Source organism: Heloderma suspectum, chromosome 6 (genome assembly GCF_057233095.1).
Source record: "Heloderma suspectum isolate Gila_16-S chromosome 6, 16-S_ref, whole genome shotgun sequence".
In the NCBI taxonomy this organism is placed as follows: Eukaryota; Metazoa; Chordata; class Lepidosauria; order Squamata; family Helodermatidae; genus Heloderma; species Heloderma suspectum.
The window spans coordinates 44027364-44046925 of record NC_139463.1 but is presented as its reverse complement, the minus strand read 5'-3'; the positions used below and the strand labels follow the sequence as shown (position 1 = coordinate 44046925).

General features: G+C 47.4%; 1 protein-coding gene across 1 annotated transcript in view; it reads right to left on the bottom strand.

Annotated features, from left to right (window-relative positions):
- The window catches only part of FAM178B (family with sequence similarity 178 member B), a 210008-nt gene that overhangs the window by 139703 nt on the left and 50743 nt on the right, over window positions 1–19562 (bottom strand). The window contains exon 8 of the mRNA XM_084808207.1: window positions 17764–17845. Within this exon, the coding sequence (XP_084664333.1) occupies window positions 17764–17845 (82 nt within the window). The remainder of the gene's footprint in view (window positions 1–17763; window positions 17846–19562) is intronic.

Genomic DNA, 19562 nt, shown 5'->3' with positions numbered 1-19562 from the left:
GCTTTAAGCTAAAATGCTGATACTGGGGTTGGGGGAGTTGGGTGACTCTGCCCCTTTTGTCTTTGGCCCTGCCCACCACTGGAATGCAGCCCCCAAGAGTTTCTCTGAAATGGAATTTGGCCCTCGGGCTGAAAGAGGTTCTGCACCACTGAGACAGAGTGCGTTTATGGTGCCAAAAGTGCTGGAGTAATGTACCCAGCACTTGCAAGCCAGTTGGGGACTGTGGCTAGCGGAATTAGCAATCAAAATGAATGGCTGTCACAACAAAGCCTTCACCGATTTCTGAATAGTCGAAGAAGATGCAAAGATGCGTCATACCAAGACAGGCCATTAGTGGATCCAGCCCAGTATCATCTATTCCGCATGTGGCGGCTCTCCCAATATCTCAGGTGGAACTCTTTCCCAGCTCTAGAACCTGTGATCCTTTCCAACGGACATGTTGTTATTCAAGAAACCTTGGACCTTCGGCATAGAGTGTGTGCTCTACCAACAAACCGTAGCTCCTGCCCATAACTGCCCGAGAGCCTCCCCGGAGCCCCAAGTACCCCTTGCCTCACTTCAATTTTCATACTGAAGCATGAAACCAGCTTTGGGGAGGTCAGGGTCAGTGCCAGACTCCAATGGCCCTTCATCATAGTGCTGCCGATAATCCCCAGCTGCCACCATGCCCCCCACCACTTAAGTCATCTGCCTGCTCACCCCCCCACCCACCTGCGCACACACACACACACACACACACATACACACACACCTGCTCACCCCCATCCACCTGCCCACCTGCCCGCACACTTACCCTCTTCCTGCCTACCCATCCAAACCGCTTGCTTGCTCACTCGCCTGCCCACCCACCACTCTGCATTTTTTTTCATGGTGGTGGTGGCAGAGGCAGCGGCTCCTCCTCCTCTTCCTCCCCTGGCCCGGCCGCCTGTGCTGACAAAAGCACCACGGCACACAGCTGGCTGAGCACAGGCTCCACTCACACGATTAATTTTTTTTTTTTTAATGCACATTTTGATTAGCAGCAATCTGAGCCAATCAGATGCTGGCTTTCAGGGGGATGGGGACTCAGCCAATGAGGGCACAGGAGTGACATAAATACTTTCCTGCACCCTCACTGGCCATGTCCCCTCACCCCCAAAGGCAAAGTCTGATTGGTTCAGAACACTGCTACTTGGCCGTGGCAATTCCAACGGGGCTGGCGAGGTGGGTGAAGAGCAAGATGGCAATAGCTGTAGCAGGTCATCAGATCGGCCCCTCTGAGTCTGTGGGCCCTTGGTTGCTGCCTGCCTGTGCCGACCGCTGACACCAGGCCTGGGAGTGGAGGTGGGGAGTACTGTCTGAAGAAGACCAGAGAAATACAAAATAAGTTAAAAGCATATCTTCATTTTCACCAACAATCCGCCAAATCTCGCCTCGATCATATATATTCCCCTCCCTTAAATGAGTGAAGCAGTTAAATGGCAAGTGGGAGTTATGATGGATCTCTATTCTCACACACCTCATCTCTGTATCATAGAGACGATGGTGGTTCTCCAGTTTGAATAACAGATGTTATTTATACATTTATAAATAAAATGTAGCAGCAGCAATAAAGTTTCCATTTCAGGCAATAAATGTCAGTATTTTCCACTGGGTAACCCTTTGTAGTCTGTAACACTGCAGGTTGGTATGTTTAGTTATGTTAGTATGTTAATATCTTACATGATTTTGAGGTGCAGAGATCTGGGGACCAGGCTGCAACCAGCCACAAGTGACAAGCAGACACTTTGCATTATAACAAGTTTACCAGCTCTCTCTGTGGCTAAGCATTTGCTCCCTTCACCACAAAAGAAGCCAGAACTCCTGGATATCTGTCTGATGGATGAAGAGGCAGGAGGGATGCGTCGTCACTTGCCCAAGGCCTTGCAAACACTCTCCGCAAAGCCAGAACTGCCCCAGTTCAAAGGACCTGTGTGCTAGCCACCAGCCCATGCTCCTCTGCTCATCACTCTGCAGTCACCTGGTTTCATTACCTCAACTAAAGACCTGACACAAGACCCCTACCCAAATGCTGAAGATCTGAGGGGCCCAGTCTGTCCAACCATCCCCTTCCCTTCTGGTGTGGAAGGAGATAAGCTGGTGGGCTGGTCAGGATGACTCAAGCCCTCATCCCACATAATCGTCTGAGGGAAACATATCTTTACCATCAGCCAAACCACTGCTTTCTTTGTTAGCCATTCGCAGCTGTGTAGGTTGTTTAAAAAGAAAAGAAAAAAAGCTTAGCAGCTTCCCTAATTACCACTTACACAAAGGGAGGAGGGAAACATCAGCTTTTAGGAGCAGGGTGGAAAATTTCCTCCCTCACTTTTCCCTCCTCACCTCACAATTACCTGACGCCTGGCTGGGCCACGTCCTGGGCAATTTAGTTGCAGGGAGGTTGGGGGAAAGAAGGTGCTTCAGCTGGAACAGGGTGTGGTATAACAGCAGCTAGAAGCCGCTGGGGATCTGGAAGGGATACGGAGGATGTGGGGTAGACCTGGCAGCAGCACATGCACAAAAGAGCCCTTGTGTGCCATGGCATGAGTGGGAGTGTTGGCAAAAGCCAGGAGGCAGAGATAAAGGAGAGACTGAACCACATATACAAGACACTGTCTTCCCAGCTGAGGTTCTGCTAGGCAGATAGCTGGCTGGTCAGGGGAGATGGGGAGGAAGCTGGCGCTGCAAGAGACAAACAATCTTGTAGGACAAACAGGCATCATGGAATCATAGAACAGTAGGGTTGGAAGGGGCCTACAAGACCATCAAGGACTTGATGGCCTCGTAGGCCCCTTCCAACTAGGGATGGACGAAAGGGACTTACCTGGTCCTGCAGCTTGCTTCGCACTGGGGGGGGGAGGCGCTTCGGTTCTCCCCCCGAAGTTCAGGCGAGGGGGGGGAGGCGCCCCATCCCTCGCCGCTGAAATTCAGGCCGGGGAGGAGCGCCCCGTCTACCCGGCCGCGAAAAAAAAAGTAAAGTAAAAAAAAACCACCCATGATAGGCTATGTAACGATTTACGTAGCCTATCACGGCTAGATTTCCAAAGTCAGCCGTGATAGGCTATGTAAATCGTCACGTAGCCTATCACGAGTGACTTTGGGGAAAAAAAAAAAAGCACGTACGTAAATGGCGGCGCCCATGGGGCACCGCTATTTGCGTTCCTTAGTTTGGCACGTCTAGTCTACGTAAAGATTTACGTAGACTATGGCGAAAATAAGGGAACGCTATTTGCGTTGCCCTTATTTTCGCCGTAGTCTACGTAAATCTTTACGTAGACTAGACGTGCCAAACTAAGGAACGCAAATAGCGGTGCCCCATGGGCGCCGCCATTTGTATACGCGCTTTTTTTCCCCAAAGTCACCCGTGATAGGCTACGTGATGATTTACGTAGCCTATCACGGCTGACTTTGGAAATCTAGCCGTGATAGGCTACGTAAATCATTACGTAGCCTATCACGGGTGTGTGTTGTTGTTTTTTTACTTTCCTTTTTTGTTTTGCAATGGCGGCGGCGTCAGCTGGTCAGAAGACCGGCCGCCACCGCCACCCCTGCCGAACCGCTGCCGAAACACCACCGGGACCCGCTGCTGAGAGGGACATTCGCACGAGGTAAGTCCCATCCCGGGGAGGGGGGAGGGGGGCCGGCGGAGAATTTCACCACCAATTTCGGGGGGCCGAATGCGTTGGCATTCGGCCTCCCGGAGATTCGTGGAGAAATTCTCCGCCATCCCTACTTCCAACCCTACTATTCTATGATTCTATGATTAAGTCCAACCCCCTGCTCAGTGCAGAAATCCAAGTCAAAGCATCCCTGACAGATGGCTGTCCAGCTTCATCTTGAATGCCTCCAGTGTGGGAGAGCCCACCACCTCCCTAGGGAATTGGTTCCATTGTCATATTGCTCTAACAGTCAGGAAGTTTCTCCTGATGTTCAACCGGAATCTGGCTTCCTGTAACTTGAGCCCATTCTTCCATGTCCTGCACTCTGAGATGATCGAGAAGAGATCCTGGCCTTCCTCTCTGTGACAACCTTTCAAGGACTTGAACAGCGCTATCCTATCTCCCCTCAGTCTTCTCTTCTCAAGGCTAAATATGCCCTGTTCTTTCAGTCTATCTTCATAGGGTTTTGTTTCCAGTCCCCTGATCAACTTTGTTGCCCTCCTCTGAACCCTCTCCAGTTTGATTGCCTCCTTCTTAAAGTGTGGTGCCCAGAACTGGACACAGTACTCCAGATGAGGCCTAACCAGTGCTGAGTAGAGGGAAACTAGTACTTCACATGATTTGGAAGCTATGCTTCTATTAATGCAGCCCAAAAGAGCATTTGCCTTTTTTGTAGCCACATCACATTGTTGGCTCTTATTCAGCTTGTGATCGACAACAATTCCAAGAACCTTCTCACTTGTAATATTGTTGAGCCAAGTATCCCTCATCTTGTAACTACATTTGTTTTCTTTTTCCTAGGTGCAGAACTTGGCATTTATCCCTATTAAATTTCATTCTATTATTTTCAGCCCTGTGCTCCAGCCTATCAAGATCACTTTGAATTTTATTTCTGTCTTCCAGAAACAAAGAATGACTAGGGCACAGAGAACTCCCCAGCCGTTCAAATGTAACCCATTTGCAGAATCTCTGAGGAACTATATCAGGGGCGGTTCGATTTCTGTCACGTGACAATAGGGTTAAGGACATATTCACAATACAAATTTGAACTGGTTTAACAGACATTCCCTCCTCCCAGAAAAAGCTGGGAAGTATAGCTATATAATAGGTAGGCAGGGCTGGGTACCTTCCAAGGGCCTACACCCCAGCAGGGGCCCACTGACAAGAGCCCTCTGGAGTTGCTCCTCCTCTTCACCATTGCAACTTGTGTGTTCACCTGCTTCTTGGTCTGGCCCAGACAGTAGTGGCCATGAGAAAGAGAAGCAGGAGATGCCACTGTCTACTTCCTCACCGACATGTCATTATGAGAAAGAGGAGGAGAAGCAATAGCAGCTGGTGACAGTGGTGGTGAGAAGGTAGACTCACTGAGGGAGGGGGCCCATAGAGGGTGTCTTGCCCAAGGGCCCTCCAAAACCTGGAGCTGTCCCTGAGGTTAGGAATCTCTAAGGGACCATTCTCAGTGCCAAATTACAATCTCACCAAATTACAATACCCAAGGTATCTTGTGGGTGGCTTTGGCAGACAAAGCGGTACAAAAGTGATATGGGTTTGCAGCACACAGAGGGCTTACATCAGGGATGAGGAACATGTGGCCCTCCAGATGCTGTTGGGCTGCAACTCCCATCATCCCTCACCACTGGCTATGCTGGCTAGGGCTGATGGGAGTTGTAGTTCACTGACCTCTGTAGGGCCATATGTTCCCCATCCCTGGCTTAAGTTATCACCTCCAAACTCAGGGTGGCCTTCCATACCTTCCAATGTTTTGTGGGTGAAAATAGGAATATGTTAATATTATCCCTATTTTTGTAAGAAAGGTCACTACCTGACCACCCCCCCACCACCTTTTATACAATTCCAAAGGCTCTAGTCTGCATCTTTTTATGCCTTATTCATCTATTCCACAGTTGCCTGTCCTTCACCAATTTAAAAGCCAAACCCTGGTTGTCCTTTTAGTAAAAACATAATAGAAAAATATAAATTATCCTGCAATACGTTATCATGGGTCAAAATATATCTCAGGATTTAAAATGGCAGGCTTCTGCACTGCATAGTGCTTTAGTGTTCCAAGCAAGCGTATTTGCCTGGATGTGTGCATCCTCTCCCCAGCCTGAGTGGTGCCCTCCAGATGTGCTGAACTACTACACCCATCATCCTCAGCCAGCATAGTCAATGGTCCATAGCCCAACACATCTAGAGGGTACCAGGTTGAGGAAGGATGATCTAAAGCAGGGGTGGGTAACGTGGACTACCAGCCCAACTGGAAAAAAGAAGTCATCCTTAACCACCAGAAAGTACCCAAAGGTTTAAATCTGGCTTGTAAATAAGCCAAATTTAACCACTGTGGTACTTTGAAGCACTACTGAGCAGTTTGGTGCTGAATTTTGGTGGCAAACCAGCAATTTTGGCCCAGGGGAGGGGCGCCTTGTTGACTGCATCTAGCGACAAAGGTCCCAGGGGTGAAAATAGCCCCCAGACCTCCAGAAATTGCCCACCCGTGTTCTAGAGGCTCTGGGAAGGGAGCTGAGGCCTGACAACTCTTGCATCTCACACTAACCACATTTTTAAAAGGCTTCCCTAAAAGACCAATGTTGTGGCTAGAATAGGGACCGTGTTTTAACCGCAGACAGGTATTAGAAAATAAGAACCATTCAGAGTAACGACTGATACTTGGAGCTTATGGCCTTCCCTCTTCCATAAGATGGAGATGCAGTCTCCCAGGAGCTATTCTTAGACAAGATGGCTGCCCTCCTACTCCAACCACTCCAGGAGCTATTCTTAGAAAAGATGGCTGCCCTCCTACTCCAACCACTGTGAGCAGCAATAAACATCTACTGCCTCATCCTGAAGGAGCCTCCCACAGCTGTAAGAGACTAGACCCAGGGAAACAAGAGCTTGGTATTGACATATGTGGGACAATACTTGTCCCAAATTTGCTGCCCCTAAATTATTTCCCAAGTTTGCCTGAGGCCTTCATGTCCACGTGCTATCCACATGGGTGGCTTTGAGCTGAAGCTGACGGGCTCTCTAATAACTTGCCCAGCTGTGTGAAGCCATTACTTTCCAAATGTTTATTGCTAGTGTTTTTCACTCTATGCAAGAGTGATAGCCCCACGGTGAAGCTTATGAAAGCCAGAAAAGTCAAGTCTGGTAAACATGCCCACTCCCCCATAGCTTTAGCTACGCTGAAAAAAGAAGCTGCTTTCCTGAAACCAAAGAACGGAAGCAGGAAGGGAAGAAAGTGCCTTCTCCCTCTGATAAAGCCATTAAATAAATCCCAGTGCATCTCAGCTACTTTCACATCTGCTGGGTGAGTCCAAGCATCTGATGCCTGCCCACACGATCTTCACCAGCGTCGGCAACCTCTTTTGCAGAGGAATGGGCGGTTGGTGCTCATTGTGTCTCTGATAATAACTCCTTCACGGCTGACATGGGAGCGCTGCTGGACACAGCACCTATGCTTTTTGATGCAGTCTGCACAGGATAATGTTTTGGGGATTTGTGGCCTCTGGATCAGTTCTGTCTAGCTTTCAGCTTTGCTACTTCTGAATGCTGCCCCAAACCTGAAGCCCACAGTAATCCTTCCACCTGCACCTCATGGAAAAGCCACTTCCGTTTGGGACACGATATGGATGCAGAGGAAATGCCAGTTTCCATTTTGAAAAACAGGTTTCCACACGTTTTTTGTTTGCACAAACAATAATAGTTGCCTCCTACCATCAACCCCCTGTAGCCCTGGTGGCTGTAAATTCCCCATTCCCCCACAATGAAAATGGTCTTGCCATAGGAGGATATCCATTTTTTAAAAACATGCTGGAGCAGGTGGGCACCAGAGAACAGGAACAAATAGCCTCCAAAGAGAGGAAAACCACAGGAAAAGCAACTTATGTGACATCACAATACAGCTTTGGATGTGACACTGATGCAGTGGGAACAGGAAGACCTGGTGCTTCATGCTTCCTATTCCCCTGCACTTCTGTCTCATTCAGAATTTTAAAATACCTGTCTCCTCCACCCAGGGGATGGCCAAGTTCCTGATTCATGGAGGGCATGCGCATCTCCTGCTCAGAGATGGGAAATCTCTGTTCTGAATGAGAATGAGATGTGGAGTAACAGGAAGCGTGAAGCCTCTCTTCTCACCCCACCCTGTAGGACCCGTACTACTCACTCCCACACCACCTGGGGATCATCTGGCCTGCACATGCTGAGGAAGGAAACGGCTGCTGCTTTCTGTTGTCCAAATTCTCTGGTCCCCGCTCTTCCCTTTCCTTCCTCTGCCCCCCGCCCGAGCTCAGCTTCTGACCTTGTCCAATCCTCTTTCAAACCCATTCATGTTCCTTGCTCCACTGCCTCCCTACTGCTGATTCACGCCAGATGTTCCCTTTCCTCTGCTGAGCAGTGTGTGGCCTCTCGGTTGCCTCCTCCTGATCTGACTCGCCTGCTCTCCTGGCTCCTGCATGTCAGAAAGTGTGCACTTCTCTGGTGGGAAAATGGGTGTCCTCTGCTCTCACACAGGGCCAGCATTACAGCTATGCACTGGAGAGTTGTAATTCCAGCTCTGCTGATGACCTGCTGAGGATGGCCTGAAGCAAGCCTCTTCCAGTAGCTCAGACGTGTGTTGGTGGAGAACTGAAAAATGGAGGGGTCCAGACAGAGCAAATGGGAGGGGGGGTGAGGGGAGGAAGAGCCAGAGGAATGAGTCTAAGGGAAGGAAAGCTGGGAGAGAACAGGGACAGGAGGGAGGTGTACCTTGCCAAGAGCTGCGGAGGCAAGGAAGGTGGAAGTTCACCTGTTGCAGGGATAAGCAAATGGAGATTCAAGGGCCAAATCTGTCAATTTCTCTGGTTCAGGAAAGGCCACGTGCAGCCGCTTGAAGGGAGCTGTTGCTTCAGCACTGATTCAGTTCCGACTGAGAGCTTATATGAGAGCTGGAGGTAGGGATTTACAGATTCTGTAAGATCTGTTCCTGTCTGTGTTTCGCAGATTGTCAGGTGCCTTTTGTTCCATCATCCACCCATTGGTGGAATCAGATTTTTTTTGTTTCCAAATTTGCACAAATTTGCATTTGTGCAATTTCACATGTGCAAAGATGTGCAAATTCCCCTGAATTGTGCATTTTCACGCTTTACTCTATCGGGGAAATGCACATGTTCAGCCATTTTTTTAAAATGTTGCTTATTTTTCTACACCAAATTTGTTCAAAATTCAGAAAAGTTAGTAAATGGGTCCGAATGTCTGTGGAATCTGCCCGACAGGGGAAAAGCTGGTCTGCTGCGGAATCCACCAGTTGGATTCATGAAAATTCGAACTAATTTGGTTCCGTTATGGATTTCTCCGACATCCCTAGCTGGAGGTTCTGCCCCTTCCTGGTTGTCAGACAGGCCCTGATCCTGGGCAGATTAGCCTTCCCCAACCTGATGTCCTCCAGATGTGTTGGATAGCAACTCCCATCATTCCCAGCCAATATGGGGCAAATGCTGACATGAGTGTCCTTTTCCTCCTGAGTAGACTCATGCGTGGCTAGCTGGGCAGCCCTAAAGCTCCTGCCTGTGGCACCGTCCCCTCTCCTCTTCCAGTGGACCTGGAGATGGCAGGAGGTGTGTGGGGGGGGGGTCTGAGAACCAGGCAACCTCTAATCCTATGGCTGAAATGTCTGGGTCCAAATGCTCTCTAGGGTTGCTAGCAGTGTGGGTGCCTGCAGGAGTCCTGCTCCCCCTGCTCATCCTCTGAGGACAGCCTGGGTTCCAGGTCTCAGCAGCAATGACAAAAATCTGTCTTCCCCCACCCCAGGTGTCAAGCCAGAGGCAAAAGGTGAAACTCCTCCTATATTAGTTGCCAATCAGGGACATGTTGATTTGAAATGATCAGCCAAATCTTTGGCCTTGGGCTTCTAGGGTTTGTTTGTTTTTAATGTCTGCAGTGGCTCTATGCTCCTTGTGTATTGCAAATGTACTAGAGCATTCCACCAAGGATAAAATGTGCAAGAGGCACACCGTGTTTGATCATATAGATGGGCCTTATTTTCCGCTCCTACTGGGCTACATCACACTGTTATGCAGTGCCATAACAGGGCGAGCAGCCATGCGTCTCTGTAGCTGGAGAAAGGCAAGAGAGAAGCAACTTTCCTAGAGCAGCGTGGGTGGATGGGAAGCACCCCTGTTGCATTTAATTAAATGTACCTTTTTCTCTCCAGGGCTGCCCCCTGGGTGGGAAAAAGAAAACCTTTTTCAGACTGGTTCAATCTGAATGGGGGAAAGGACTGCTGTGGTCAGTATCAGTTTGTTAGTGCCTGTGGTGTCACTAATGACAGCTCCAGAGCTGTTTTGCAACTACTTTTAAACCACTTGCAGGTGGCTTTATTTTTATAAGGTGAAAACTGAGTGCACCTGCCAATTAATAATAATAATTTAGATAGACAGACAGACAGACAGACAGATAGATAGATAGATATTTTTTAAAGAAGGCAGTTTGCCTGAAGTCTGATGCCGATCCAGCACTTGACTCGCTGGGAGGTGCTTGTGAAATGCAAGTTACAAAGACAGGCTGAAGAAAGGCTCTCACCACAGGCGAAGAGCCCACTGTGAACCACCATTAAACCATTTCTCTTTTCTTCACCCAAAGTGATTCAGAGGTGAGGTGCCGGCACCAGTTACATCCCACAGCAGCCAAACAGTGAGCAGGACAAAGGAGCTCTCTGCCTTGCTTCTGACATGCCAGGACAGTCTTGAAGCAGCTGCACAGAAGCCCCCGTTGCCCTCCCTGCCCCACAGAGGGGGCCACCCAAACCGAAGCCTTGCCTTCCCATGGACAGGCAGCTGCTGCCAGAGGCTGCCTGCACACAGAGACGTTATTTTACCCAGAAGGCTTTGTAGTGAGCAGGTCCACTTCTGGCTGCAGGCGCCGCTGTAGCCAGGCAGAGACGGACACCAGATCCATTCATGGGAACCTCAAAGGGGAAGGGGGAGGTAGAACCCTGGGTGAGGCAGCACAACATTCAGGTGCATGTCAGGTGGCAAGCATCAAAGGAAGTGGGAACAGACCAAGAGGAAGGTGCCTGGCCCATCCGTCCAAATTCACAGCCTCTCCCATGTTCACTTTCCAAAGAAACTTGGGGACGGAAAGTCAACATTGTATTGAGAGAGAGAGAGAAGCGTCACAGAGTGTAGGTGCATTCAGTCTTCCTCTGGTGCCCGTGCGCTTGCAGGACCCATCAATTGCGCAGCGGGGCTTCTGAGGTTCTAAAAATAGCCCCAGAAACAAGTGGAAATATTCGTTTCCAGAACGGGACAGGTCAGCGGAGTTCACAGAAGGGAGCTCTGCTAACCTGTACCAATCCGAAATCGAGCGTTTCCACTCGTTTCCAGGGTTATTTTTAGAACCTCAAAAGCCCCGCTGCACAAGTGGTGGGGCTCATAAGTGCAACTGAACCAGTGGAGGTGGAACAGCTCCATTTGATACTGCCCAGAGTAGTTGAGGTCATATACCTTCTGCTGGCGAAATCATGTGTCTACACTACAGATTTAAACCAGATTAAAAAGTGTATGTCCAATTTACAAGATAAAGTTTTCTGCATCTTTATTAAAACTACAATCCCAGGTCTGCTTGGAAGAAACCAACAAGCAATTGATAGAAAAGTGGCTTATATTTGCACTGTTGATGCTGGCTGGGAATAAAGGGAGTTGCAGTCCAACACATCTCAAGGGCACCAAGTTGGGAAAGGCAGGTCTCTTGTATACATACCCTCAAAAGGGCTTCCAAGTTACCAAGAATGTGATTCCGCCAGCGTGCTCTGGGAGATTCAATACTGAGAGACCATGCAACTGACAATATTACCCACACACACACACACACACACACACTCCCCTGTATCAATACAATTCTGCGGACTTCAGTTTTAAAAAATGAATTTAATTTACCGTGGCTCTGATTCTCCCCCTTCCAGGCTATGCACCCCTCCTCCCTACACACACACAGAGTGATCTGCTGTTATGTTTGAAATTGCAAAGAGCAACAGCTTCCCCCTCCCTCTCACACACTCCTCTGCCATTTTGCGAAACTTTACTTTTATGTTCCTTATTTCTGTGCTGGCTTTGCACTCCCTCACAGAGCAAAGACAGTGCTACCACACTCATTCATCTCCGTTTAAAAAAAAAAAAAAGAGGGAGGGGGAGTTGAAGAGAGTTGACAGATTATTCCCCACATCCAATAATCCTCCCTCCGCCATCGATTACAGTGCTACTGGTGCTAGATTGGGGCTTGCAGTAGTTCAGGGGACCATTTCCCACTCCTGAAGCAGAACAACACATTTGTGGATAACTGTCCTGAACATTCAGCAAGATCTGGGGAGGTGGGGCTGTTGCATTTAATCGTGTAAGCTGCTGTGCAACTAAGGCAATGTATAACAACAATTATTAATGTATTCAGTGGTCTGTCCTTCCGTCAGGGAAACATAGAATAGTAGGGTTGGAAGGGGACTCGATGGTATAAGACCATCAAGTCCAACCCCCATGATATCTACTTATGGGTAATCACGTGTGCTACGCACAATGATTATTTGGCTCTGTTTGGCAATAATCACACATCAGCTTGTGTCGATAAGTGTCCTGAATATGCAATGCCAGGGGTGCAAGAAGGTGGAAATATCCATGAAGAGCAAGGGACAGGCTTCTTGCTCCCCTGATCTATGGATAATAAAACCTGGCTGGGGCTGTGCAGAAACGCCTTTACTAAGAACGCTTGGGTGGTTAAACGCATCCAGGCCAAAGGCTAGCCTTTTATGGCACCACCATCCTGCCTCATTCACAGAATTTTACAGTGGGTCCAGACGACAACATCTTCAACCCATAACCCTCTTGTGGGGGTTTTCCTACCGCTTCTTCCATAATTTCTGTTCCTGCAGAAAATCCATTAAGAAAGAAAAGACGGAAAAGCTGCACAGTGCCTTTTGATCGGTAGCGCTCCATCTGGAAGTACCCCCAGTAAGAAACAGCATCTCCCTCCCCCCTTCTGTGTCTCTTATTTCCCTCCTCAGCACTGACATCTGCCTGAAAGCAGAATCTCAGGTATTTAAAGCCTCATTGGCTCATGCTGTTCCTTCCCCACCTGGAATCCTAATCTTTGTTTGTGGCACCACAGTTAATTGTCATGGAGAAGAAGCTGAGGATGTAGCAAACAGAAGATTAAGATTCCCTCATCTCTGGTGCCAACTTAGATGTCTATTTTTGTTTGAAGTCCCCCCCTCCCTCCCAGCTTGGAGGGAAGCAGAAAAGGTGTGGTGGGTGGCTGCACAGATGAGATGCTCGCTAAAGTAAGCAAATTCCCTAGAAACAGTTGAGAGAGAAACACAGAATATCTAAAGCTGTATCAGAAATCTTTCCTGTCTGCGACTGTCCACACAGGCACCGAGAGCCGACCCACAATCCCCTGCAATTTCAGCCTTCTGGTGCACATGCTCTCTTGCACAAAATGCTACTCCTTCTGGCCTCCCTTTAAACATAGAGTTGCTAATGAATTTAATCTAAAGTGAATCTTTGAGCTAAATTTGGATGGTTCCTGCTCCAGCAAAACAAGTGAGTGATTCAAGGGTAAAAACGAGTTTCATGAAGACAAGCAAAGCTTCTTATTAGGTGGGAGGGTTTCTACACATTTCTAAATTGCCTCTCATATTTATGTATTCTGTTATTTATTTAAAATATTTCTTGGCCGCCTTACAGGCCTACTAACCAGCACAGAGCCGGTTGAACGCGCACACAGTGGGGAACCTGGGTTTGCTGCTATGTGATGTGTGAAATGGCTGTTGGAAATACTGCAACCTTGTCTGCAAGTTCCAGGAAGGGGGCAGTGTTGCAGTTAGTTAGTTTATGATTGGGAATTTGGGGCATAGGATCTCTATAGCCTAGTGTGGCTTCCTGCTCCTCCCCTTCTCCCCCCCCCGCCGCCCCACCGACCTTTCTCCATTGCTGGGAGCATGTGGCTTGCTCTCTTGTTCCTGCCTATGTAGTAGAACACAAAATGGATTGAACAAACTCTCTTGAAACCCTACGCTGCACCTGCATTTGTATGTGCAACAATGCTTGTGAGTAAAGCTGTTTTCTTCAGTAAAGAAAGCTGTGGATCAGGGGCATCGTTAGCGAAAGGCCCACCTGGACACAGGCCCTGGATCTTTTTTGAGCTGTGCCCCGGATCTTTTGAGCTGTTCTAATTGCCATTTTTTTTACATGTTCCCATTGACTTGCATTGGAAAACAGAAATGGCCATAACTTTTTTATTTTGTGTGATAAATACATGAAATTTGGAGAACTGCTAGCCCCCATGGAGCTAATTGAACCTGCCCAATATCAGGCAGTTAGGTTCAGTGGCTTTTGTGCTAGTCATAGGTACAATTTGCTATTTTCAAGAAAATCTGTCAAAGCAAAGAGCTATATTTTTTGTGTGCTTCCACATAAGGGCATAGAGTTGGGGACCTGGCAGCCCCTATATAGATGATAGAATCTGCCAAATTTCAGACAGGTCTAGTGGCTTTTTTGCCAGCCACAGGTAAAAATTGCTTTTTTCAAGAAAATGTGTCAAAGCAAAGAGCTATAATTTTTTTGTTCTTCCACATAAGTGCATGGAATTTGGGGAATTGGCAGCCCCTATATAGATGACTGAATCAGGCAGTTAGGTCCAGTGGCTTTTATGCTAGTCACGGGTAAAATTTGTTATTTTCAAGAAAATCTATTAAATCAAAGAGCTATATATTTTTTTGTGCTTCCACATACATGCATGGAATTTGGTAACCTGGCAGCCCCTTTGGAGCTGACTGAACCTGCCAAATTTCAGACAGTTAGGTCCAGTGGCTTTTGTGCTAGCCATGCGTAAAATTTCCTTTTCTCAAAGACTAAAACATTAAGTAAAAACTGCCAAGTTACCCAAGGGATTAGAGATCCTAATTAGAAGGTGTTTAAGGTGACCATTAGGAGGTCACTATCCCTAATCTCTGGTGTCGGGTTTTTTTGAGGTGCAAAAAACCGCTCTCCCCCTACTTTTCTGCTCTTACATCTCCCACTGTTGGGAGCCTGCTTGCAATGAAATTTTGAAGAGGGAGAACGGAGACGGAAGGGAAGAAAGAGCTTCATGTGAAATACTGGTATTTCACACAGCACCTGTTTTTACTGCCCTAAAGTGGAAACTTTGGCTTCTGCAGAAGTTTAGTAGCTTCAGTACAGCAAAGGATCCAGTCAGCCTCCACAAACTTCTTTCTCCCCCTCCACTTTAATTTCTCCGAAATAGCTATAGGACTCAAAATTATTTCCAAAGGAGGTTTAGGACTGTGTGGCGTCATGATCGAGGAACTGCTAAAGCTTTTAAACAGGTTCTACAGTTTAAAAACAGCTAGGAAAAGCCCTCAGCCACCTCACCTCATAAAGTTAATTTAAGTACGTGCAATCCTTGCAAACCCTGCACAGCCTCCTCAATTCCTCTGAAGTACTACCTCTCTGCAAGAAGCCACTTGGTTTAGGGTATTCTCTCTACCCCCCACCCCCACACACATTTCCAATCACCATTCTTCTTTTCTTCTTCCCTCCCCCATCCTGTTCTTTCTTTCTCTTCTTTATTCCACCCAGAGCATATCTTGAGGAATTTTTAAAGAGAATTCTCTTCAGAGGGCAAGATAAGTTCTGAAATGTATTTGACTTTATACAAACAGACAAGAGGGTTGGTTTTTCTCCTTCTCACTCAAGTCTTTGAGAAAAGTGGGTTCACGTGGTTGCAGAGAAACAAATCTGGGGCTGTTTTGTTTGTCAGTTGCCATTATCCAGCAATAGGAAGGGCTGTAGCTCAGTGGTAGAGCACACGCTTGGTATTCAGAAGATCCCAGGTTCAGTCCCCAGCATCTCCAGGTAGGGCTACGAAAGAATCCTGCCTGAAACCCTGGAGATCCACTGCTGCCAGTCAGTGTCAACAACACTGCACTAGATGGACCCAGGGTCTGACTCACGATAAGGCAGCTTCATATGTTCCTATGAACAGAAAGTGTTAATAAAAATAGGAGTTTGGGGTTTGTTTTTTTAAGTGGAGGGGAGATAAATACTGCTCATTTATAGAATCCTATGTATGCCTACTCAGAAACCCCATTATGTTTAATGAGGCTTACCTTCAGGAAAGTGTGCATAGGATTCCAGCACAAGTTACTTTTGCAGGGAGGTTTGCATCTTGATGTTCTGCACATTAACTCAGAAATAAGTCCTGAGTTGTGAGCATGGTATTGCAGGCTTATTACAGTGCCTACCCAATTCCATCTAATGAATTGACTACCCTTTCAGCTCAGTCCTATGCATGTTTTGTCATTTGTGGGTTTTTTTCATTTTGCATGAACTCTAACTTCAGTGGTGAGGGAAGGGCACTTAGTACATGCTCAGAGTTTCTCCATAAATGAGCCCTAGTTTTGAAAACAGACTCATTGGCTGAAAGCTGGTGAAGTCTTGGCACAAATGAAGTTATGAGGAGGAAGATACAGTGAGAGCTTGTGCATAACAAGGAGGAGGTAGAGGAGAGTTGCACAAAACAAGAGATCTGTTTTTATGAAGAGTTTCTGGAGGATGGTAGGATGAGGAGGGATGGTTGCATAGAGGGGAATAGAATTAGTAGGGGGAGAGTGTAAGCGCTCAGTGGTGAAAGAAAAGCATTCTCCATATTCTCAGAGGCACTCTATATTTAAGAATATAAGCCATGCTGCATCAGACCAAGGTCCATCTAGTTCAGCATTCTGTTCATGCAGTGGCCAACCAGATGCCCATGGGAAACCCACAAGCAGGACATGAGTGCAATAACACCTTCCCACCCATGTTCCCCTGCTGCTTATATTGTTGAAATGTAAATAAATTCTAATCATTCTAAATTTGCATGCATGTATATCCTTCAGAAACTTTGCAGGTTTCTTGCCTGCGAGACACTTCTAATGACCTGTGCATCTGCATACAAATTTACCCAAAAAACTATCGGGGAAGGGGTGAAGGGAAAGCAAATCACTCCCTCCCCCAAATTGGAGAACTCCCCTTCCACATGCACCTATCCTTCTGAAACTTTGCTGGTTTCTTACTTAGGGACAACTCTAGGCTGTCTGTAATTTTCAGAACAATGGTCCACAAGGAGAAGAAGGAGAGAAGTATGTCCTCTTTTGGAGGCCTTGAAATGTCAAGGCCACCCTTGCACAAAAACCCTTGTGGCTATCATTCTGAAATTTGAAGACTTGCTCTCCTCTGATGGGGCAATGAATCCTGAAATGTTTATCCAATTCTTCCAAGTAATAAAAATGTTATTGGCAGTTCCCTTTAAAAGAAAATCAAAATATAAACCCTGCACCTATTTTTCTGACATTGGGCAGGTGTTATCCCCTTCTAGGGGGCTACTATACCTGAAATGATCATCCAGTTCTGACCAAGAGAAAAAGTTACAGTTGTTTTTTTAACATTTCCAATGGTAGTCAACAGGAAGCATAAAGACTCATTTTCCCAAACCTTGACTCAGGTTTGGTGCTGAGCTGAAGTGGTTCAACTACAAATCGGCCCAAGCAGAAGCAGGATGTTTTCCAAAATGCTGAATCAGGGTTTGAGTTGAAGTGGGGTGGGGGGTCAGTGCACATTTCTTATGTATGTATGTAATCTATACACACACGCAAGCACACCACATGCACACTATGCGCGCGCGCACACACACACATATATATGTATGTATTAGAGGTGCACTTAGACGCGGATATATATATGCGCAAATGTGTGTTATGGGCCTGTGCCCCAGATCTTTTAAGAACCTAGCAATGCCCCTGGTGTGGACTCTTTTTAGCCTTTGTGTGCAGGTGGGACAGGTAAACGCTCATTCTGTTCTGCCTTTTGTTTTTTTCTCTGCTAGCTGCCTTTCTAACAGGAGGCAGCAATACCACATAATCTCATCAATGGCCCCTGGATCCAGCACAGGCTGGAATGAGAAAAGGTTCCAGTTGCCTGCAGCAGTTTGGCGCCTGGTGCCCCTTTGAAAGATCCTATCTCTACCCTTTCCTGTACAAATGCTGTCTCTTCTTCTGCACTGCCCCTTCACACAACCCCAGACTAACCAGCTGAGATGATCCAATGAGTGCTGATTTCCCAGAGGGCTTGGAAGGCATCTGCCGAGACATCCAGGTTCAAAGACATCAGCTGTAAAAAAAAAACCATAGAGTGCAATCAGTTGCAGGAAGGGTTGTTGAGGAACAACCCGTTGTCAATCTCCTGGGGTTAGATGGTGGTTAAGAGCATGGACCGTGGGCCAAGAAATCCTTTGTTGAAATCTCACCTTGGCCATAAATTCACCAGGTAATATTGGGCAAAGCCACTCTCTGCCAACCTGAGCCCCACATCGGCAATAAGGGGTAATGATGTCAGCCTAGGGATGCCTGTTGCTCGGAAATCCGGTTCTTTTTTTACTCGTTGGAGTTCCGCGGCATATACAACTTGATTTGCATTTGCGAGCTAAGCTGTAGGCTTTTTCCCGAACACCAGGAACATTTTGCACTTTTCTCGCAGATTCTGCAGTTTGCACAAATTACAGCCAAATGTGCGCACATTTCTGAGCAATTTGCCCACATTTGCTCATAATTTGCGCAAATGGCGGAAACTGCACAAAAAATGTGCAAAATGCTCAGGAAATCATTGAACTGCCCTGACTCGCGGCAGACCAAGTTGGGTGCCACAGTGGGAACCAGAACAAAGTCCGGGTGGCCAAACCTAGGAAAATTAATCAAACTCTTCCCCTCAAATAGATTTCTCTGGTCTACCTTAGAAGCCTGTAGTAAGGATTTCTGAAAAAACATTCAGCACCTTTGAATACTCAAATGTGCTATGTAAGTGTTGACTAGTATTATCACTTGATAGCTGCCACCTCAAGTGATGACTTGCAAATGGGAGGAGCTATGTCAGACCAAACGCCACAGTTTTCTTACCACCAGACATCACTTCACAGCCAAGACTTCCCAGCAGAAACAGTTCACACATTCCCAGTGGAGCCAGGAAGTCACCAAGCAATGAGATACCAGGAGCCAATCTACATGCTTTGTAGAATAAGGTGGTATGGGTCTAGAACCTACAGCTCCAGACAGCAGCTGTGGGGGAATCACGTTTGTAATGTTCTCCCAAGAGAAAATATCCTTGCGTATAGAAAATTAGCACTTCCGGGCAAATGTTTTAGCACAGCCCTCTCTCCTGATGTGCTGGTGTATTACATGCAGGGAGCTTTTTACACAGGGGAACATTCAAAAACATGAACGTCCCACCCAAATTTGCCAAAATTCTTTCTCAGAGTACAGTCAGATGCACTGGCAGGACCCAGCTGGGTTGCCCATCAAAAAGAACTGGGGAAGGGGATTTATAATGTGGCTCAGGTAGGCCATTTATGCTTTCCCACCAAGAGCTGCTAGCTAGCTATATACTTACTTGATATAGTTTTATACTGCTTAATATAAAAAAATCCTGGAGGGAGCAATCCTATGCCCCCTAGACAGTGTCGGGGGGAAAACAGGATTGTTTGGTTTCCTGGCTCCAAGCTCGTAGACACGGCTTTGAGCTGGGAGCCAGGAAACTGTGCTGCCTGCCCCCTGCCCCTCATAGCCAGCAAGGAGAGAACCATGTCAGCTACCTCTCCGCGCTCGCAAAACGGAGTGCAGAGACCTGGAAAAGGGCGTGTTCCTGGGGAGGGGAGGAGATGGGGGGTGAGGCTATGAGTTATCCCCAGTCGTCCCCAGCCTCCTTCCCTTGCTGAAGCCTCCGCTAGATGGGTGAGTTTGGGGGCTTTTGAGTACCTGGGGTGGCTCCCATAGGGTTGCACCAAAAGTGGCTGTTTTTCTCCTGGCGAGGCTCACTTTCAGTCACATACCAGTCC